We start from the raw sequence: 23,358 nt of genomic DNA, 5'->3' as shown, positions 1-23,358 counted from the left end.
TTGTCAAGCTGCCATTTGATCTGCAAGTGGGCACCAAAGGGCAGCCTGCAGAAAGCTCAATGGTTTTTGCACTGTGAAATGGAGCACGGTATATCAGGATGCTAACCTTCACAATTGATTCTATGGCACACGCTTAAGAGCTGTGATGCTTCAAACTACGGGCAAGTGTTTTGTAAAATTTGCCTTTAGAAGACAGCTTGACCTGCTAAGCTTTTTAAAATCCTCTGATAATTGGCAAATGTGTTTTCATTGTAGTTGTCTGCTGATCAAGGACCTACAGAACCTAAGAAACCCAAGAGGACGGGGGAAATGTGTGCCTTTAATAAGGTCCTAGCACACCTGGTAGCTATGTGCGACTCAAACATGCCATTTATTGGACTTCGTTGTGAGGTAAGAAGCTTTGGAATTTTTTTAATGTAATTTCTTTTGAATAAGCTTTTGATCTTTCAATCTTCATTGAAAACACTGCTTCTCAGTGAGTCAGATCTCCAATATATTGGCCTTATACCACAGAAAAAGTAGGAAATGGGCACCAACAAATAGAAATAACCATCAGTGGTTTTGCACAGTATGTCACTATTACGCTTGTCTCACTTTGTGGAATTTTTTCACATCTTTCCACTAAAGGATGAAAAAGAATGAACAGAAATGTGTGTTTGCACCTGAGCAACAGAAAGATCTTACATTTATATAGTGCCTTCCATGGCCTCAGGATGTCCCAAAGCACTTCACAGTCAGTCAAGTATTTTGAAGATTGGCCACAATTGTGATATAAGTAAATGCCAATTTCTACAAATTGAAGTCCCACAAACAGCAATGAGATAAATGTTAGGCAACATTAAGAAAAGCAGTTGAGTGTTTTTGGCAATGGAATGCTGCACAAGTATTTTTTAGGAGCAACTGAATCCAAGGGGGTATCTTCAGCAGACCCAAATTTGTAACAGTTTTATTTGAAGTTATTGTAATGTGAACAATAAAAGGGAGCCCTTGACCTAAGTGGATACCAGAAGTATCCTTCAATATAGCATGGAGAGATTTGACAGCATATTGACCTGGTTTGTGGACCAGGTCTTGTCAGCTTCTTCCCTTTTTTGCTGAAGATGGAGTGACTGTCTCCATAGCCTTACATTTAGCAGTTGTTGGTGAAACTTGTCCAAACCTGGCAACCAATTGACTTGATCTTTAGCTGCTCTAGATGGTGTTCCATGCTCTGAGAATTGCTGGGTCATCTTACATAAGCTAGATTTTTAGATTGTTTGATCATGCATCAGCAACCTTTACTGCCTGGTCTATCCTTCTAATGTTCTTAGAAGTAAGCTTTTATTTGCCTTTAGGTATATGCATATTTTAGTAGATCCCAGTAAGCTGATAATGACAAAGGTACAAATATTAACAACTGGAATGGTTTTAAAACTGGGATCAGAATCCTGCAGAGCATTAAAGGCATGAAATCAGTAAAATAATGGGCTCAAATGGCAGAATTCAATAACAATTTTATTTTGTCTTCCCGATAAGGATAGCAAATAACTGTGCCATACGGACCAAAGTGTTCTAGGTTCAGTTCTCCCTTTGTGCTGCGTTGGATCATGTGAGCTTGGGGTGGCAGAAGTGTGGTGTAATCTGCCTTTGTGCTTAGTTTGAGGAGTATCCTTTCACTTATTCCAAGAGTAACTCTTGCTGGAAAATGCACATGTATGAATATCAGATGATGTATGAATTGAATTTACCCACAATGTCCTTCCAATCAAGTGGCCTGTTAATACTTTCTGTCCAGGCTCAAATGTCAAGAATAACTACTTGCATAAAGTACTGGAGGATGCCTATAGAGCTGTACCCAAGCAGCTGGAAATTCTTTTTGCAAATGGGAAAAGTAGAAAATTTAAGAAGTTAAATTTTCTGAATCTTTTAACAGAGGCTTTCATTTGTATTCGTTATTTGTGTTTATTGGGTACATATATAGACTTTACAACATGAAACAACCCTTTTTGGTTCAACATCTCCATGTTAGTGTTTACATTCCATGTGAGTAAATAATTTAAATCATATTTATCCACCCCGATTCCATACCCGTTCAACCCATTTCTTTCATCCACCTGTCAAATCTAATCTTGAATGCTGACATCATTTCTGCTTCAACTATTGGGATTCGCTTCGAGGGCTACATCTTCACAAATCTCTCATGCTTTATATTCTAAATCTCTTAGATTTAATCTTTTATCTGTGCCCACTCATTCTTGACCCTTGATGACTGGAATTCAATCTACCTTGTCTCTTTTTTTAATTTTAAACAAACTATAATATCACCATTATAGGTGTTCTATTGAAAAAAGATCAAGTTTTTCACATACACTCTGGTATTTGTATTACTGTATAATGAAATGTTCCTAAGTTTGTTTATTTAAGACCTAGAAAAATGATTTGCAGTTTTTGATGCAGTTATTTCAAAAACATTCGATTGTTAAGTGGATGCATTGTTTTAAAGCTTTCTGCTATGGAGATTCCTCACCAAGGAGTTCAAGTGGAAGGAGATGGCTGTAGTCATGCTATACGCATACTAAGGTAACTTTACCATTTTTTTTCTTCCAACTTGTGGTGCAGTAAGACTGCTTACCTATTTTAATTTCACAAGAAAGATGTCATTTTGTTGATTATTCAACAGAATTGGGGGCAGTTTTTAACCTCTTCTCTTGCTTTCTGGCAAAACAAATAACTCATCAAATACTGATGAAACAAGTAGGATTTCAACTGTTAGAAATTTTCATGCATACTGGTAAACTCTAAAAATTGGATGAATATTTGTTCACTTTAGATGACACATGATGTGAACTTCAATCAGTGGTGTCAACTGTATTCTTATTCACAAATTTTTCAAATGTCTGACTGCGCACCAAGCTTCTAAGTTCTATGCATTAGCATCAAACTTTAATTCAGATCGTCCAGTCTCATGTAAATCTGCGACTTTGTCAGTTCTATTCTTTTTGTAATCAGAAGCAAGGTGCCAAGCTAAAGGAAGAGTTGGGATTAAATATTTCTAAGTGCAGCAACATGTCTATCAACTATAATAAAAAACAGAAAATGTTGATAAAACTGTGTTTTGCCAGCATTTTCTGTTTTTATTTCAGATTTCCAGCATCTGCAGTATTTTGCTTTTATCTATCAATTACAATGGGCCAGACCATTCTATTCTAGTCATTCACTCTTTCCTGGTGCTTACCACGTAACAGATATAGTATAATTTTGTGGGCATATCAAAATTAAGACTTCCACATACGCCTTGGAAACTAAGGGCCAGATCTTACGATCAGCGGCGATGCTGTGCGCGTTGCTACTGACTGCGGAGATCACTGCATGCTCACCTATTTGCGCAATTTCAGCCGGGACTTCCGATCCCAGCTGGAACAACGAAGCTTCGGCGCAGCCATCTAGGAGAAGGCTGGCAAACAGGAGCAACACAGAGGACATTCTCCCTTTTTACAACATCAGCTGCTGTATTCATATAAGTTTTTAAAGGCTTCAAGTCTCTCAGTGGGATGATTGAGAGAGTGGGTAGTCGGGCTGGGGGTGTGTGGGATATTGGATTGAGTTGCACTGTTAATCACTAAATTACACCAGAGATTAAACAGTGTAACAATTCTAGGGTTAAATATCCAGGTAAGTGCATATCTAACCTAAGTCTCTGACTGAGATCAATATGAGAGACATTCGCGGAGGGTCCCCGGCAGTGCAGATCAGCCCAACGGAGTTTAAATTTCCTGGGCAATTACAGTGCATCTGCATGTGTATGAACTGCTGCCATGTCCTGACATGCATCAGCAACTGATACCAGAAGATCTGGCCCAATTTGTCTAAATGGGCAGAGGGATCAGGGTAAAGATACACAAATTACTAAAGTGAGCAATGCAGGTTAATAAGGCCATCTTAAAAAAAGGCAAACGAAACACTGGGGTTCATTTCTGCAGGGATACAATTGAAAAGGAGAGAAGTTTGTTACATTTGTATAGAATCTTGGTTCGACCACACTTGGAATACTGTGAACAGTTTTGGCTCCCATGTTATTAAAGGATATAGAGACATTGGAGAAGATGCAAAAAATATTTATTCAGATGATACCAGAACTGAGTGGTTATACCTATCAGGAAAGATTGAACAGGTTGTCGGCACCTTACCCTAGAAAAGAGAAAATTGACCTGATAGGTCTTTAAGGTTATTAAAACGTTTGATTGGGTAGATGTTGACAAGATGTTAAGACTTGTGGGGAAGACCAGAACTAGTTTAGCCACTAATAAATTCAATAGGAAATTCAGGAGGAACTTCTTTACCTTATCAAGCCCCTTCAGAATCTTGTATATTTCAATGAGACCACCTCTTATTCTTCTAAACTCCAAACAGCATAGCCCTAATTTACTCAGCCTTTCATCAAAGACAACCATTTAATCCCAGGAACCAGTCAAGTGAACCTCGCTGTACCGCTTCCAATGCAAGTATATGCTTCCTCAAATATGGAGATCAAAATGGCACACAAGGTGTGGTCTGATGAAAGCCCTTACAATTATAGCAAGCCTTACTTATACTTATCCAATCCCTTTGCAATGATGACCAACATGCCATTTGCCTTCCTAATTGCCTGCTGTACCTTCATGCTCGCTTGCTGTGTTCCTTTTACGAGTACACCCAATTCTCCCTAAACATCAATATTTACAGGTTTCATGCCTCTTAAAAAATATTCTGCTTTTCTGTTCTTAAATCCAAAGTGAATAACCTCTCACTTCCCCACTGGCATGGCCAAGTAAAAGGCATTTCCTCAAAGTGGCCTATTGTGTGTGTGCGCGCGCGTGCGCAATCAGCAGCAAAGCTTTAATCTTGAACAGGATAAAGGTTAGTTTATTACAAAACAACTGCTGAAAGTTACTTAGGCAAAAGTTATAAAGTTATTAACTAAAATACAGGCACAAAAAGTAAAATGCAAATAAAGAGAAAAAAGATACTTAAGATATAAAATCTTAAAATAGGATATGATGGCGGGCCCATTGCTTGAATTCCTTCTTTCCAAAGTGAAGGGCTTGAAACATGAGGTTCGATTTAGCAGATGCGATGCCTTCTGTAGTGGAATATTTGGAGGCTTGCCTTTTCAAGTATACTCAGCAGATTTTTGGGAGCGAGTGGAGGTTTCCTATTCCTCACTAATTTTGCATGTGCTGGCACTTGCAGGTTTTCTGGACTCTTTTGGCCGAACAGCAGTTGATTTTTTAATGCCTTCCTCTTTGTCCTCCCTTGACCAAGAACTCCCTCTGATGTTGTGACTCAGACGTCTTCCGGGGAATTCTGCACCAAAATGCCTGTTCTCAGCCAGACTTTGTATGGTTCAAAAAAAATATCTATCCTACTAATTACATCCTCAAAACACTCTAATAAATTTGGCAATCATGATGTTTTTGTAAAACCATGTTGGCTTTGTCTGACTATACTATGATTTTTCTAAGTGCATTGATAAGACTTCCTTAATAATTCTAATGTTTTCCTGACAACTGATTTCAGGCTAATTGTTTTTTCCCTCTTTCCTTTCTTTAATAGCAGTCTTACGTTTGCTAACTTCCAATCTGCTGAGACTGTTCTCGAATCTATGGAATTTTGCCTCCTCTTCCATTCTGCCTATCTTTTTGAAATGTTGCGTACCCTGAAATATTTATTTCCCAACCTTATTAGAACGTCTCTGTAATGATGATTAGATCTAAACCATTTATCACTATTCGTGACACTAGTTCATCTACCTTATTGTGAATGCTTCACCAATTCAGGTAAAGAGCCTCAAATTTTATTTTGCTACTTTGCATGTACCTCATTTGTAAATGGACTATTACCATTAAATTTTGTCCCCTTCCTGTCCCGCTCTGCTTGTCTTCACCCTAATAGCAACACTGTTCTATTGGCTGAACTTCTCTTTAGATTTCTAAATCTCCCTTCACCTGAACAGCCCCCCCCACCCCCTTTTTTACTTTAAAGCCCTGCCTACAGCCCTAGTTACATGATTCACCTGGACACTGATCCCAGACTGGTTTAAGTGGAGCTCATTCCCACAGAACAGCTCCTGAGTACTGGTGCATGTGCCTGGTGAATTGAAATCCCATCTTCCTACACCCTTTTTGAGCCACGTGTTTAATTCTCTAATCTGTTTGACTCTATGCCAATTGACACTATGCCAAATGACTCAGAAATCATTACCTGTGTTTTAATTTGGACCCTGACTCCTGCAAGTCTGAGCAGAACAACATTTCTAGTTCAACATATGTCATTGGTTCCTATGTGGACCAGAAGAACTAGATCCTCCCCCTCCCTCTCCAAGCTTGTCTCCAGCTGCGAGGAGATGTCCTTAACTCTGGCACCAGGCAAGCAACACGACCTTCAGAACTCCTCCCATTCATGACCACAGACAACAGTATCTATCCCTCTGAATATACTGTCCCTTATCATTACCATGTTCCTTTTCACTTGCCCCACTTGAATGGCATTCAGCAACATGGTCAGTTTGCTTAACCACCCCGCAGCCCTAGTCCTCATCCACACAGGCAGCAAATACCTCATACCTAGAGGTCAAAAGTCAAGGGCTGAGGTTCCTCCATTACCACATGCTGGATCCCCATACCTGCCTGATTTTCAATCATACCTCCTGTCCCTGACAATTGACCAATTCTAAAATTCTACTGAATTTCGATGGTGTAACTGTCCAGTTAATTCTCCTCCATCCTGATGTCCCACAATGTCTGCATTAAGACTCCAGCTTAACAAATCCAAGCCAAAGTTGCTCAAGCTTCAGACACTGATACTGTCCAGGACTGCCATACACTCCACAAACTCCCATATGTTGCAGTCACGGCATACCACCTGCCCTGCCATAGCTGTCTCACCCTAATTTATTGGATTACTTTAAATTAGGAACTAGTTATCTTAAGTAATAGCAAATTAAAGTCTCCTAAATTGCAGACAAATGAAGAATACGCCCCAGCTACTGGAGGAAAAACGAAAAAATAAAGAACAGCATTGCCTTTCTCCCTCTACACCTGATTTAGCACTTGGTTCACAAAGCACTCTGTTCCCATATCATTGTGCTTCCTCACTTTGTGCATTCGCAAACACTGTCTTGTATAGAGAGCTTATGATTCACCCCCAAGTTACAACTGCTAACTCAGCTTCATGCTACAGTAATTAACACTTATTAAAGTAAACACTTTCAACTGATTGACAGTTAACAGAAACTTCCTGGCAATGGGTGTTGACTAGGTAATTTAGCTGGATCCTAGGTAATTACAGCTTGAGAAATACTTCGTAAAAATCCTACTTGCACTGAATTCCAGACTTAGCAATTGATTCATCAAGCACTCTTTTCCCAGTTCCCTCCATGTTTCTCCTAGAAAAAGCTGGATAAGCACATGAGATAGAAAGGGACAGGAGAATATGTTCATGGGATTAGATAGAAAATGGTGAGAGGAGGTTCATGTGTAGCATAAAGACCTATTGGCCTGAATACCCGGTTCCTGTGCTGTTAAGACCATGTAACTATGTAAGATCAATCCTTCCAAAGGTCTGTCTCTGCTCCTTAGTGATAAAGCACAATAACAATGTTGTTTTGTTGTCTACTTTGTCATAACATACTGATTTGGAAGTAGATAAGTTGATACTGGAATTTCAACTCTAGGATCTTAAGATGGGAAGCCTTTGATTTATGACGCAATTTAAAAAAAGATGATTGGCAGTGTTTAGTTGGACTAAAAACCTTGCCCCTTCACTTTTCTTTTGAGTCTTCATCTCCAGGGAGTATAAAGTCTTCACTTTTAACTAAGTGAGTTTTTGTTTTTCCATAGGATTCCTCTATGTACAAGTGTCAGTGAGGAGACACAGAAGGCCTTAGATCGATCTTTGCTGGATTGCACTTTCCGATTGCAGGGAAGGAATAATCGGACCTGGGTGGCAGAACTGGTATTTGCCAATTGCCCTCTGAATAGTACTTCAGCCAAAGAGCAAGGTAGATACTTTTAAACATCCATGTTGACATATCTACACCACTTCCAAAATTCTTCAATTTTGAGTAGTTTTTCTTCATTCAGCAGTTGTATGCTGGATAAGATGCAAAGTGATGTACATCTCGATATGTATTGTTGCTGGACTAGTAACCCAGAGGCTCAGCGTAATACTCTGGGGACCCGGGTTCGAACGCTACCACAGCAGATGGTGGAATTGAATTCAAGAAAAAAAATCTGGAATTAAAAAGTCTAATGATGACCATGAAACCATTGTCGATTGTTGTAAAAACCCATCTGATACATGAATTCCCTTTAGGGAAGGAAATCTGCTGTCCTTACCTGGTCTGGCCTACATATGACTCCAGACCCACAACAATGTGGTTGACTCTTAACTGCCCTCTGAACTAGGGCAACTAGTGATGGGTAATAAATGCTGGCCTGGCCAGCGACACTCAGATCCCATGAACGAATAAAAAAAGGTGTTTTAGATTACCTAGTGTGATGACCTGGAAACTAGAATGGTTTGCTTATCATCTTAAACACAAAAAGCATCACAGCTTTGCAAAGAACTGTTTTTAGTCACCATAATAGTATATAAGACTTGTGTAGTATTTATGTTGAATCAAATTAGTGGAAAAGTTACTTCTACAGTTGTTACTTATTTTTTCTCCAATTTTCTGAAGTACAAAAAATAAAATACTGATCCAGGAAGCTTCGGGTGCCACAAGCAAATGACGGCAGAGCAAATCAAACCTTGAATGTCCTAGACATCTTATGAAAGCATATAAAATCTTTCACTCCAAAGTATAATGTTTTGTTATATGAGTAGTTCAGATATATCCTTGCATAATATTTATTAAAAGCCAAAAAAATTCTTCAAATAAATAAGTTGGGATAGAATGTGTTGTTACTTTCTACTTAGTTTGACAATCATTCAGTCTTTTAAAAGCCTAATTAAGAAAACAGAACTTGTAGTTGAGAAAATAACTTGGGGAGCATTCAAAATAAAACTGCAACATCATTACAAAGTAGGAATTTCACTTGTACTACATGTTTATAGCTTAAATGCAGCATGAATCCAGAGTGTTATGTGCAACCTGACACCAGAGCAAAGATGAGTGAGGTTCCATGGCTCCAAGGACTGGGGTCTTGACACCTGATTTACACTTCACAAATTTAGCATTAGTACAAAGCCAAAACCGCATTATACCAGAGCTAAACTAGTAAATGCACCATTAATCACATATTACAGATCTCATCTTTGGTTTGGAATTAGATTTTGTACTGCAAAAGATGGTTATGAGCATCTATTTTAGCAATCAGAATATCAAAAGGTTTGTAACAGATATCTTGCAGTATTCCTTTTAGATCTGAAATCATTGTACCAGTTGAGAAACTGCAGCTGCTTAACATGTTCAATCATCATATGCAGCACATAAAATAAAACATTTTTCGTACTGGCACAAATATTTGGTAGCTCTTGCTAACGTGAATTTCAATAGCTTTTGTCTGTAATGATTTAATTTTGTCTCCAGGTTCAACACGTCATGTCTATCTGACATACGAAAGTTTATTATCAGAGCCTGTTGGAGGTCGAAAGGTGGTCGAAGCATTCCTGAATGATTTGAATAGCATAGCTAAGCTCTATGACTGTGTTCTAGATTTTGCACGTTCCTTGCCAGGTACTAATCATGATTCCAATTTTTTTATTATGAAATAGCAGCAATAGTAAAATGAGAAATAATCTTCTAACATTTCACCTTCTAGAAATACCATCCCACCTTAATCATTTCTCGGAGATACGTGTCTATAATTACCGTAAACTTGTCATATGCTATGGGGCCACTAAAGGCAGCTCGGTAAGCAAAGTACAGTTCATTTCATTTGTTATATGTCTTTGCCTTAATATTGCAAATATGATATATAATATATCTTTGTACCACTTAAAACAACATGCAATGTAAATGTATGGTTTACAGACTACAAGAAAACAAAATTAAAACTGTTAAGTTAAACTGAGATGCCTCTATAAAAATGGTTAATTTCTTTTTTAAAAGAAAAGGTGTTTTATATTCCAGACAACAATCCAGTGGAATCCCACTCATCAGCGATTCCACATTTCATTAGGAACAGTGGGTCCGAATTCTGGCTGTAGTAACTGCCACAACATCATACTCCATCAACTTCAAGAAATGTTCAACAAATCACCAAATGTTGTTCAATTATTGCAGGTACTTGCTTAAGTTACGCTTTTTAATGAAATCTTGCTGAAATATCATGTTTCCAATTTTATAGAGGTGAGGAATGCTACTGTAAAATACATGAAACCATATAAATTGAACCACAATTATCCATAATGGAGAGCATTAATTAAGCTATCTGGCATCAGACTGCACAAAGTACTAGGAGTTGATTGATGCTCATCAATCAGTACTCATCAATGACCCTTGCCAGGAATGCATTTTGTACTCATCCAATGAAAAGCACCTGGCAAATTCTTCTGCCTTATGGCCAGTTCCACGTTTTAGGTTTAAATCTGAACTACATGATGTCAGAACGTATTAAGATGATGATTTTATTTTGTTAAATTTCTAATTTTGAAAGCTGTTAAAAGATTTGTTCCTGTGTTGGTTTGCAGAATTAGTAAACTGTTGAGATATTTTCTTGAGATTTGCACTGGAAGTTATCTTAGAAGAATTGAAACCTGAATGCCATAATTCTCAGAAAGTCACTGCTGAAGTTTATCTGCCACTGCATGATTCCTCCTCAGAAAGGAAGATAGGAACTAGAGTAGGTATTTAGCCTGTCCAATCTGTTTTGCCATTCAAATGAGATTATGGCTGATCTGTGACCTAATTCTATATCCCTTAATACCTTTGGCTAACAGAAATCTGTCAATCTCTTTTAAAATTAACAGTTGATCTGGCATCAAACTACTGTTTGCTGAAGAGTGTTCCGAACTTCTTCCACCCTCTGTGTAGAAATGTTTCCAAACTTCACTCCTCGATATAAACAAAATACTGCAGATGCTGAAAATCTGAAATAAAAAGAAAATGCTGAAATAGTTCAACAGATCTGGCAGCATCTGTGGAGAGAGAAACAGAGCTAATGTCTCGAGTCCTTATGACTCTTAAGAGCCATACGGATTTGAATGTTAGCCCACAGGTGCTACCAGACCTGCTGAGTTTTTCCAGCATTTTTTATTTTTATTTCACACCTCGATAGGCCTGGCATCAATTTTCAGGCTCGTCCTAGACTCCCCAATGAGAACAAATAGTTTCCTCTACCTACCTTATTAGTTCCCCAAATATCTTGTAAACTTGGGTTAAGCAACCGCACATCCTTCTAAATTCTGGTAAATCTGTTTTGCACTCTCTCCAAGGTCAGTATATTGTTCCTAAGGCGTGCTGACAAAATATCAGTGGAACTGGAGATGGTAGACATAATGGATGGGGTGAAAATTGATAGGAAGGATGTGCTGGAAAGGCTAGCTGTGCTTCGAGTGAATGAGTCGCCTGGTCTGATGGCTTGCATCCCAGTTTGTTCAAGGGAGTGGGAATGGAAATAACAGAAGGGCTTGTGATAATCATCTTATCTTTCCTAGATAAGGGAGATATACCAGAGGATTAGAAAGTGACAAATATGACACCCTTATTCAACAAGGGGTGCAAGGGCATTCCTAGTAACAAAGGCTGGCTAGTGTAACATCAGTGGTGGGTAAGGTTTTAGAAACAATAATTGGAGAAAAGATTATCAGGCACTTAGAGAAGTTTGAGTTAACTAAGGAGAATAAGGATCTGTAAAAGGTAGATTGTGTTTGACCTAATTGAAATTTTTGAAGCAATAGCAAAGGATGATGAAGGGAATATCTGTCTGGATTTTAAGAAAAAAGGTTGACAAAAGGGGATATGGAATTGAGTGGATTGCTCTTCAGAGGGTTGGCATGGACTTAATAGGCCAAATGGTCTCCATCTGTGCTGTTATGACTCTTTTTATGGACCAATATGTAACTGGACTCCCTTGACACTATCAGCAAGATAGCTGTGTGGAGTATCTTCCGGGATTTCACCAGGTATTACAGTATTGTCTTAAGTTGAAAACTCAACCTGAAAGTTCGTTAGTGATATGTTGCTCCAGTCTGGCTTCCACCTCACGTTTTCTGTACCACTTTGGCCTAATTCACTTGTGTGTATAAACTGAACAACCGAAGTTCCTCATCACCATTTAAGTAGTTTGAACTCCAAATCCACTTCCCTTTTTGCCTATTTTTCTTAACTGGTCTGGTTCAATTTAAGCTTTCCAGTTTTGTGTGATCTACATTCTTGTCTCAATCCTCTTTTTCTTGCTGTTTCTTTCCAAATTAACTAAGGCACATTACCAGGGTAGGGAAGATTGCACCTTCAACATGGTTCCAAACTCTTCATGAGAATTTTCCCTATTCAAATGCATATGGAACTTGAGCTAGTAAGGCGATGAGTTGCATTAATCAGTCTATGCCTAATGATGAATCTAGTACTTGTTTTGTTTTTTACTGGATCCCTGAAAGAATTGGGTGGTATACTTTAAGTTTGTTTTATATAAAGGTTTATCTAGTCATGTATTAAAAACAATGTCATAACACAAGTGATTCTATATATGGGGGGGGATCCACAGCAGTTTTATACTATGTTCTGTGATAATTGAATCAGAGTAATTGATTTATGATTTTGTTGATCGTGTGCAAGTTTATTCGTGGTACACGTGTCCTACATCAGGTAACTACTTAGACAGCATTATAGTTAAGGTGCAAAATACAAGCCTTATTTACAAATGTATGTTTTTTTGTTTGTACATAAGGCAGTATGAAATGTATATAATAGAGCTTGTGTTTTGAAATGGTTCCCCCTTCCTTTTTCTGAAGATTTTAACTCCCTGCTGGGCTATGGTGCTGTCATGCCAGTTGTCTTTGAGTGCCTTCCCCAAGTGGCCTTTCTTCTTGGATCTTTAATTTTAACAGTCCCAACCATGTCACAGTTGAACTTAATCCTGCTCACACCCATTGTGCACAAATGGACACTTCCAGCAGAAGTTGCAAGATGGCAATCAGTAGTGGGGACTCTGGGTGATTCATTTTCTCCCCCTACTTTCCTTAACTCACGATAGCTAGCAGTCACAACTGCTGACTTCAGCTAACTTGGCTCAGGCAGTGAATTAACTGGAGCCTTCCCGGTCTGCATACCTCAGTGACTTGCTGAGCCATAGGTAGAATATAAAATACAGGTATGTGTTATGGTTGTGTATGCAAATAAACTGTTCAAATCCTGATTTTAACACATTTGAAATAAAAATAATCTTGTATATTTTTCCATAGATATTGTATGATACACAAGCACCGCTGAATGCTATTAATAAACTCCCAACAGTGCCAATGTTGGGTCTCACACATCGAACAAATACTGCCTATCAGTGTTTTTCAATATTACCCCAGTCACCCACACATATCAGACTTGCTTTCCGTAACATGTACTGCATTGACATATACTGCCGAAGCCGAGGTGTTGTGGCTATACGTGATGGTGCCTACAGTCTTTTTGACAACAGTAAAATCGTAGAGGGATTCCATCCGGCTCCAGGCTTAAAGGTCTGTAATTGATTAGATTGCTAATTGGAACTAATTGGTAGTATTCCTTAGAAGTATTTCATTAGGTTATTTAAACCTCCTTAATTTCCATTAATGCTATTTTGTGATACTATGTTCCTGTCTATATAATGCAACAGAATTTGAGGTAGAAATTTCCAACAGCATTGATAAATGATTGAATTATAATTAATACACACTAATATATGTAAACAGAAAATCCAATGTGTTTTTGTCATTATTGCTGCAGATGATATTGGGGCTGAAAAATACTTAAAATGACAACTAATTATGGGGAAAATTTTTTAATTCAATTTACTTGTCCATTATATACTCAAAAATGGTATACTTACAGAAATTTTAATCATCATTTTAATTGAGCTTGGACCAAAAGGAACTATGACAGACCAGGAGTGCAGAGTAGCCAGTTGATGATATGATTTTCCGGGGGTCTGCAATTTTGGATCAATTTTACGCCATATCAAAGTTATGACGCCTCCCCTCCCGCCCACTGTTTCAATAAAGTTGCACATCCATTCCCTATTAATGACTTTGGAGGCTGATATGGCAGGACAAAGACATGATCCAATAAGTAATAAATTTAATGTTCATTTGGAAAAAATCAAACAAAGTTTCAATAAGTATGTCTTATATAGTGTCAAATGGGAGAGGTCTTTAGAATTGAAAAATCACTTGCTCCTGACATGCCTTCTTCCTTAAGCACCCAGTTACTGTAGGTGAGTGATACTAGGTAACATTGTTTCTCTTAATCTTCAGTTACAGAATAACATTGACAGAGGCCACAAAGCAGATTTTCTGCAGGCTATCTTTGTCAGGGTGGGGTGGGATTGGAAAAGAAAACCCAGTTTCACTGACACTTAAAAAGGTCAGTTATAGTGCCACAAACTGTTTAATGTTAGAAAAGTTAAAGCAACATCCTAAACAAAAACAGAAACAGAAATACCTGGAAAAACTCAGCAGTCTGGCAGCATTGGCGGAGAAGAGTACAGTTGACGTTTTGAGTCCTCATGACCCTTCAATAGAACTAAGTAAAATTAGGAAAGGGGTGAAATATACAAACACCGGGAGAGAAATGGAAAGCAATGAAGGTGAACAAGGCAAAAGAGAGATTCAAAAATCCTGACGGAGAGTAGAACAAAACTTCTTCAAGGTAGGCATTTCTTGAAGAGAAGTGGCAATCAATTAAACACAGAGATAAAAACAAAAAACTGTGGATGCTGGAAATTCAAAACAAAAACAGAAACAGAAATACCTGGAAAAACTCAGCAGGTCTGGCAGCATCGGCGGAGAAATCCTAAACTTAGAGTGGAATAATTAAAACGTTCTAAGGCAGTTATGATAAATAAAAACAATCTGCAATATAGTTCATTATGTGTGTACTTCATTCGATCTTTATTAGAAATCTTTGAGTTTTTATTAAATGCCCTTTATGAAAAATAAATTCCTAAATTGGGTTGGATTTGACCACAAAAATAATGTTGTTTGCTAGGTTTATGATTGGGCAGTTGGCAGCAAAGCTATTATGGCACATGTATGGTCATGTGAATACATCAAAATTGGTTAATAAAATAATCTAGCCACAAGTTTATTCCAACAAAATTCTATCTTGAACTTGGCATCAATATCATTTCTTGTCAGCAGTGAGAGATGATAATCACTCATGAGGTTGACATAACCCAGTCATAATTTTGTTGATTGTGCATTAGCTTAAACATATTAGAAATCAGTATGATCTGCTGTGTTGGGGAATACTATGCAAAGGAATTGATTGGTTAAATTTTGATTACTTTCCAGACTTTCTTGAACATGTTTGTAGACAGCACCCAGGATGCACGTAGGCGGTCAGTGAATGAAGATGATAACCCACCGTCTCCTATTGGTGGGGACATGATAGAATCATTAATGTCGCAGCTTCAGTCACAGTCACAGCAGGTATTTGTGCGTTTTGAATTATGGAAGTATCTATATGTTAGGAATTATTGATATGTCATGGTTTCTCGTATCCTTTAGAAGTAGATTTATGAACAGGAGGTCAAAACAAATGCATCCGTTACAACAAAATGGTGATCGTCAGTATTGAAAATACTGGTGACAAATGGCTCTAGTCAGGGCTGGTATTTTGATTATGAATATGTTTTTTGTGTTTCTTTATAATTTAGTTTTTTGTTTGCTATTTTCTCTGCAAAGTCTCCCTGACTGATGGGTGGGGTGGTGGCAAACTCTGCTAATGGTGCTCTGCAGTCAGCCAATAAGTGATGCGAGGAATCAACTAATCAAAATTAGTTTTCAAAATTGAGTTACAATTTTCATGGGAATCTCCATGCCCCTATAAACTTTCATATGTTTTTCATGGTCAACGGGAAAGAAAAATTCCATAAGCAAAACGGTGGCTAGCTTTCTTGCTCTGTATGACATCAATAAAATATCATGTCAGTTGTGAGAGACGATAAATGACTCGAGGTTGACATAACTCAGTCACAGCTTTTTTGCTTGGACGTTAGCTTGAAGCTATTTCTTAAAACTCAAGTTTTGGTTACTTTCCAGTCTGGCTGCTGTTATATGAATATGAGTGGTTTAGGATAATGCCACTCGTGTGAGTTAAATACCAACCTAGTGATCATATCCTCCATGGTATAACATACTATTTACCCCTCAATATTGTGTCCTCATGGAGCCTCTGATATTTTTCCTGGAACACAGTTTCACGAATTCTGACAATATTCTGGTACCTGGCCTGAGTAACTGGTTGGCAATTAAGAATGGATAGGCTAACTGATAGTTATCTTGTCTCTCCATTCCTGGCCAGAGGCTAGTGCAACCAATTGTAGCACCAGACTTACTTTCCCACAGTGATAACTACCTAGGCACTTGGGGATTCAATCTGAGATCTTCTAATCTGTATTCCATCAAACGTGTTATTGGGAAAAAGGCAAAATACTGCAGATGCTGGAAATCTGAAACAAAAACAAAAAGTGCTGGAAAAACTCAGCAGGTCTAATTACATGTTCAAGTCCCAGAATGGGGCTTCAATCTGTGACATTTTGATTCAGAGGCAAAAGCACTGAGCCAAGTTGATACTTGGTTTACCTTCAAGTGTAACTTACCTTCAACAGCCTTATTCAGCAGATTTGGTGTCCTGGTAAGCATTTACTTCTTAACCACTAAAACAGATCAATTAACTGGTGATTTATTTCTAAAATAAAAGCAAAATACTGCAGATACTGGAAATCTGAAATAAAAAACAGAAAAGGCTAGAAGTAGTCAGATCTGGCAGATCTGAGAGAGAACCAGTTAACTTTTCAAGGTGATCATGTCTCTTCTTTGGAACTAGTCATTTACCTTGGTCATTTATCTCATTTGCTGCATGTAGATTAACTTTCCATTTGCCTATAGTACAACGTTGGCTGCAGCTCAAAAGTAGCTAATTCACTGTGAAGTACTTTGGGATGTCCTAAGCATTTTTAAAGCACTATATAAATGCTTTCATTCACACAAGTGTGAGAAAGCCATGTAGATGTAAAAGAAGATTCCTGATAAGAGTATCAATATTTCCACACCAATCACAGGTGGACTTTAAAAAGTGCTGAGGCTTCCTAGCAATACTAGGAAGAGGATGGGGAAGGAAGGATATGCCTTGATTGACCTGATCAAAGCTTCACAAGTTGTTTGTCCTTATTGCTCCAAGCATCAGCTACAGTTAGGTGTTGTTGGGCAGTCAGCATTGCACATATGATGTTCTTGTGGGTTTGCTAGTGCTTTTATCTCAAAAAGAAATGGTAACCTCTTACTTACCTTGAAACCATATGCACATTTATTTATCTCAGCCTTTCACCAAATCTGGTGCAACAGTAACCTATCCCCTGACATCACCACCTACATCCTATCATAATACGGTGACTCCATCACCACAAATGATGCCTACACAATCACCTGGTAAGTGATGAATGTATCTTATAAATGTTTTAATTCCAAATGTCAAAGCTTATGAATACAGGGCACTTGAACTGTTAAACGTTTACTTTTGTACCAACTTAAGTCACCACCTTCAGATGGGGAAAATGGTCTGGAATTTGCATTCAGCTGCAAATGAAGAGCTGTTGCTGTTCCTTGCACTTACAGCTGCCCACAGACTTCTCATGGGCTTTTGAGCAGTGACTTATGGTCATCTGGAGTCTGATGCAGTACAACATCCTCTACTGGGGTTCTGGGAGAATAGGGCATGCAACAGTGTGTCTCTTCAACTAATCAGACTGAAGAATCCTTGCTGAGGCACACAGATTCTAAACCAGGAAATGTATGTTAGAATGTTTAATTCAATGTAAAAACATGTTTAGAAAATGAAATGGAGAGGGAAAAATAGGATTATGAGAGAGAGTTATAAAATAAAAAAGTTTCTAAAAATAAACTTTTTAATTATTTTAGGTCGTCTTCATTAAAATCTGAAGGAATGATACCCCACATTTGTAAAAGTAAAGTAAATTTTCAGAGCCAGAGAGGTAGTTTAGTAATAATTGAGATTTATCATGGTGTAAAAAATTCACCTATTCTTGAATGAATAAGCCTTATTTTTTTCTGGCATATTTAGTGGATAAGTACAGCAGCTTCAGCCCTTCACATGTTTTAATGCTGAGTCACCCAGCAAGATACTATTGTAGCAGAATTTGTGGAAGAGCAGGGCGGCTTCTCCTTCTTGGGCAGTGCCTTGGGATCAAGGATGACTTGTTTTCACTCTGATTCGATAGGCTCTGAAATGGCTGATAAGTCAACCTCACAATCTACAGGCTCTGCCACATGCAAAGCAGGTGGTACTTGAATGGTTCGACTTCATCTCTGCATGTTCCTAATGAAGTCTGTCGATGTGTTCAGTGCCATTCTGAATGAGCCTTCTCCATTTTGGTCAGTCAAACCAGGGTCTCCCATGAGTCAGTGGGTATGTTTGACCCCTTCTGATATGCTTTGGACAAGGAGTTGACAATGACCTGAGTGAGCCCACACAAGTGTTATCTGCATTCTGAAGCTCTATGACCGAGTCACTTGGCACAATACTATTATAGCAAAACTTGTGGAGGAGCACAGTAACTGGCCAGCAATTTAACTGTGGATGAAATTTGCAGTCTAAAGATAAACAAAATGGTAAATTGTCAGCAGTGCACAAAATTCATCTAATGCTATTTTGTACAGGGAGTTTACATCCGGCAAATTCCCCAAGTGGGGCAATACGAGCCCCATCACCAGCATCATTTGTACCCTCTCCATCTCCATCTTCCCTTGGAATTTCAATGGGACAGACACCAAACTTTGCAAGTCCACATGGTGAGTTCTTCTGTTTATTTGACTAGAATTAATCACTGCGTGTTTTAATTTTTTGAGGAATGTTGCCTCAATGCACCTTTCTTCAACTATGTAGATGAGTGAATGCCAAAATTTGCTGTTGTGGTTTGGTGATGAACCAATTGAATCGAGACATAATGTAGAGGGCATGAATCTGGCTTGGTGAAGGTGGAAGAGTGTAAATTATAATATGCGGATTGCTTTTTGTTTAGGCACAATTGACCCAAGCTCTCCATATACAATGATGTCACCCAGTCAACGTCCTGGAAACTGGCCTGGATCTCCACAGTTGCCTGGACCACCTTTAGCACGCATTCCTGGAATGTCACCAGCAAATCCATCCTTACACTCGCCAATCCCAGATGTATCTCACTCCCCACGAGCTGGGACAAGTAGGTTTCAACAGCTATTGTTTTATTTTCAAATTGTATTCCATTTTTGCATAAAAACAAAGGATTCTTTTGACGTAACCTAATTGTTTGAGTGGATAGAAATGCAGGTTTAATTTTAATTTTAATACACCCCCTTTCTCCCACAATATTTCAATTTCACAGTAGCTTCCAGAAGAATGATAAGAGTGCCACATATTCATGTAGTAAGCACTGAAGAAAAAAAAGGAGTACTGTCTGCATTCACAATAATGCCTTTTTTCAACAGATGAAAACCCACCCAAGGCATGTTTGTTTTTTTGTTCACATTAGTTCACCTGAAAAGATTGTTGGAACCCTATATAGTTCTTTATTGTAAGCTCACACACATATATAGTGCCTTTAACAAAATAAAACATCCCAGGGGCTTCACAGAAATGCTATAAAGCAAAATATGAAACTGAACTGATGAAGCGATATTAGGGCAGATGACCAAAAGCTCGGTGGAAGTGGTTTTTAGGAGCATCTTAAAAGAAGGAGAGTTAGAGAGGTTTAGGGAAGAAATTCCAGAATTTAGGGCCTAGGCAGCTGAAGATGCAGCCACCAATGATGGAACAATTAATCTGGGATGCTCAGGGGGAAGAATTACATGCACTGGGAGAGTTATGGAGTTGGGGAGATTACCGATTTATGGATGGAGCAGATTTGAAAACAGGGATGGGAATTTTTGTTTGACTGGGAGCCCACGTAGGTCAGCAAGCATAAGGGTGATAGGTGAATGGGATGGTGCCAGTTAGGACTCGGACAGTAGGGAATTAGCCGATACTAATCAGTGGAAAAACAGATTAAATTGTCTCTTGGTGGCATCCTAATTTCAGAATAACGAAGGCTTCTAAATCTGCCCTGGTCATAAGCAGTTGTCAGTGCTCGGATTATTGGATAAAGTGCCTTCTGAGGTGGGGCAGGTGATGACAGTTTCTATCATGCAAAGGAAAGCTGACATGACCACTTTATATCTGTCAACTTATATTGGAATACAGCCGGTAGATTTGCAGTCTGAATCATCCTCTAATTGTTCCCTTCAAACTGGAAGAGGATAGGCAATTGACAAGAAACTTTCGTGGTGCAAAGGTAGAGATAGGAATGCAAGACAGAAAAACGAGAGGGGAACAGCATAAGTGCCCATAAGAGAACATCTGAACTTCTGAATTGTAACTCAAGATTGGAGCTTAATTTTGCAGCATTTTGGTGTGTAGAAAGATGACTATCCAATTAAGGATGATACCTGCCCTCAGTACTACTTCTTACTAACCTGAAGCTGCAGAAGCCTAAAATTGGGTTGTCCACCTCCATTAGCAGAAACAGAATATTTGAAGTCAAAAGAGACAAAGGGTAATTTTATAAATTCTTTTAAGTTACTCAACTTGACTATAATAACTAGAATCTGCACAATTATGAAACTTGACACTGTGATTATAAAATTAGCAGCCTGCAATAAGACAAAATAATTACATGAACATGTTGGTACTTCAGCTTCTTTGGCCATTTACTCCACGAGATAATGTAGATCAAAATATACTTCAAATTCAAATATTACAACATCTTGCTGTGGCGTACATTGGTAAAATAACAATCCTTTAAATAAAAGGAAATAAAACTCAAACAAAATTCAGAAAGGTAGTAAAGAAAGTACCTGACTTTTATTTTAAAAGATTAATCAATCATAGCACCAAGTATTGTACTATAAATAAAGGAAAATACTTTGTAGCATGAACAATTGTTAGCAGTTTTTGGTCAAATTAATTTTCACAAGTTATCTTTGATTCTAATATTTGATGTCAGCTGAATTTATTTCTGTATACATTGAATACATCTCTCCATAAGAGGGTGGGACAGTCTTTAAGCATAAACTCCTCCATATCTGCATCAATACTAATCTATGTACATACAGCATAAGATACTAATCCAGGGTGAGGTTGGGAGCGAAAAGGTATCTTTCCCTCACCACATTTATTCCATCTCTGCTATCTTTTTGTCCCTAAAATGCTGCCTTTTAGTGTTTGTTGAGAGTGAAATATCACCAGAATTAGCAAGGTTGAAAGGCCAGTAACTGTAGAATTCAAACTTGTAACATTGTAGTTGGTGGATAAGCGCTACTTGGCAACTTTCAGTAAAAGGCCAGTTTAGTGTAAATAGACAACTGTATATAACATGTTGCCTTTTTTTTATTTTAGGCTCCCAAATAATGCCGACCAACATGCCCCCTCCTCGTACACTACCTCAGCGCTCGTGGGCTGCATCAATACCCACCATCTTGACTCATAATGCCTTGCACATTCTACTTTGTCCATCACCAACACCAGGTCTTGTCCCAGGATTGGCTGGTAGTTATCTGTGTTCCCCGCTAGAACGATTTTTAGGATCTGTTATGATGAGACGACATCTACAGCGGATCATTCAACAGGAACCGGTAGGAGAAATGATGATATTCCCCAGTAAAAACAACAAATACTACAATTATACACCAGGCCCATCAACTACGGTGGGCAGTTATGTGGCGGGGGAAATAAAAAAATGAATTCATGTTTGGGTATTTTTGTTTCAAATTCCCACCATATGCATTTTTTCCTTTTCATCAATTCTAAATTTCCTTATGTCAAAGTTAGAGAAATTGTGGAAGTGTATTATCTTCATCAGAACTTTTCAAAGCTAATTTTATTGTATTCTTAGAACTAATATAAAATATAATTGTAGCAATTCTAATCCTAACATTGGATGCAATTTCCAGAAAATGTAGTTATGATTTCTTGATCAGATTTTAAAACAGGCTTTTAATTATATTTTCTGTCTGATTGTTAGCTGCAGCTTATAAACTCCAATGAACCTGGTGTGATCATGTTTAAGACTGAAGCATTGAAGTGTCGAGTTGCATTGAACCCACAAACGTATCAAACTTTGCAGTTCAAAGTAACACCTGAAACACCAGACCCATGGACACAAGAAGAGCTACAAGTTTTAGAAAAGTTCTTTGAAACGAGAGTAAGTGTGATACAGTGATGCAATTTATGTTATAAAATTATCTATTGGCCAACTAAAGGCTTTATTAAAGAAGAACACTCCAGATGACAAGTAGGTGCATGCATCTCTAAATATTGGCCTGGATCCCTCGAGGAGTGGCAATCATTGTCAGATTATCGTTCCACTCGAACGTTCCCTGACTCAGTGCTGTTCCACATTTCTTCCGGGACCTTCCAAGCCCAGCTTTCCTAGAAATGTGGAGCAGTGTCCATCAGAGCTTCATTGCAGCAGAGTAGAGTCAGTGGGGGAAAACAGGACACACCTTTTTTATGGCACTAACTGCCATGTGGTAAGTTTAAAGTTCCAGTTTGAATGTTAGTGAATGGGTAGGGTGGTTAGGCAGGTGAGGCAAGTGGATAGGGTGGGTGAGGTGGATAGGTATAGGGAGGTAGGTGGGTGGTGTGGCTGGCGCAGTGAGGTGGTAGTTGGTTTTGGTGGGTGGTCGGACTGGGTCATTGGAGTAGTTCGGGGGTCAGCATCAGTGATTGGGTAGGGGTTTCAGTTCTGTATTACCTAGGAGTTAGACTAGGTTTTAATCACCTATTGTTTCCTGGGTAACTATTCAAATGACTACGTCAGAACAGTCCTCTCTGACTCTAACTTGTAGACATTCGCATGGGGTCCAGGGAGCAGAGGATTTGCCAATCAGATGTTGAAACCTCCCAGGCAATTCCCATGGTCTGGAGACTGGAAGATTTGGGCCATTGCCATGAACTTATAGTATTGTTATATTTGTTCCTTGAAAAAGCTGATTAAAAATTGGTGCTTATTTTTAGTGTTTGTTAAAAAACATTTTCCATACATATAGTCCCAAACAGTAGGATCACATATAGAACCTCCTATTTCTATCATTTAACAAGGTTACATTTATTATCCTTCTAAAGCCATACAGTAATAGAATTAATTACTTACTTTTTTTTTGTTTGGT

General features: G+C 38.3%; 1 protein-coding gene across 1 annotated transcript in view; it reads left to right on the top strand.

The window, feature by feature from the left end:
* The window catches only part of med14 (mediator complex subunit 14), a 65,869-nt gene that overhangs the window by 26,146 nt on the left and 16,365 nt on the right, over positions 1-23,358 (top strand). The window contains exons 15-27 of the mRNA XM_041210980.1: positions 256-390; positions 2,483-2,559; positions 7,857-8,017; positions 9,551-9,697; positions 9,783-9,874; positions 10,094-10,246; positions 13,366-13,635; positions 15,448-15,585; positions 17,478-17,586; positions 18,835-18,966; positions 19,197-19,376; positions 21,587-21,822; positions 22,212-22,391. Of these exons, the coding sequence (XP_041066914.1) occupies positions 256-390; positions 2,483-2,559; positions 7,857-8,017; positions 9,551-9,697; positions 9,783-9,874; positions 10,094-10,246; positions 13,366-13,635; positions 15,448-15,585; positions 17,478-17,586; positions 18,835-18,966; positions 19,197-19,376; positions 21,587-21,822; positions 22,212-22,391 (2,010 nt within the window). The remainder of the gene's footprint in view (positions 1-255; positions 391-2,482; positions 2,560-7,856; positions 8,018-9,550; positions 9,698-9,782; positions 9,875-10,093; positions 10,247-13,365; positions 13,636-15,447; positions 15,586-17,477; positions 17,587-18,834; positions 18,967-19,196; positions 19,377-21,586; positions 21,823-22,211; positions 22,392-23,358) is intronic.

This window comes from Carcharodon carcharias, chromosome 18 (assembly GCF_017639515.1).
Source record: "Carcharodon carcharias isolate sCarCar2 chromosome 18, sCarCar2.pri, whole genome shotgun sequence".
Lineage (NCBI taxonomy): Eukaryota > Metazoa > Chordata > Chondrichthyes > Lamniformes > Lamnidae > Carcharodon > Carcharodon carcharias.
This window is presented reverse-complemented; position numbering and strand designations above follow the sequence as displayed.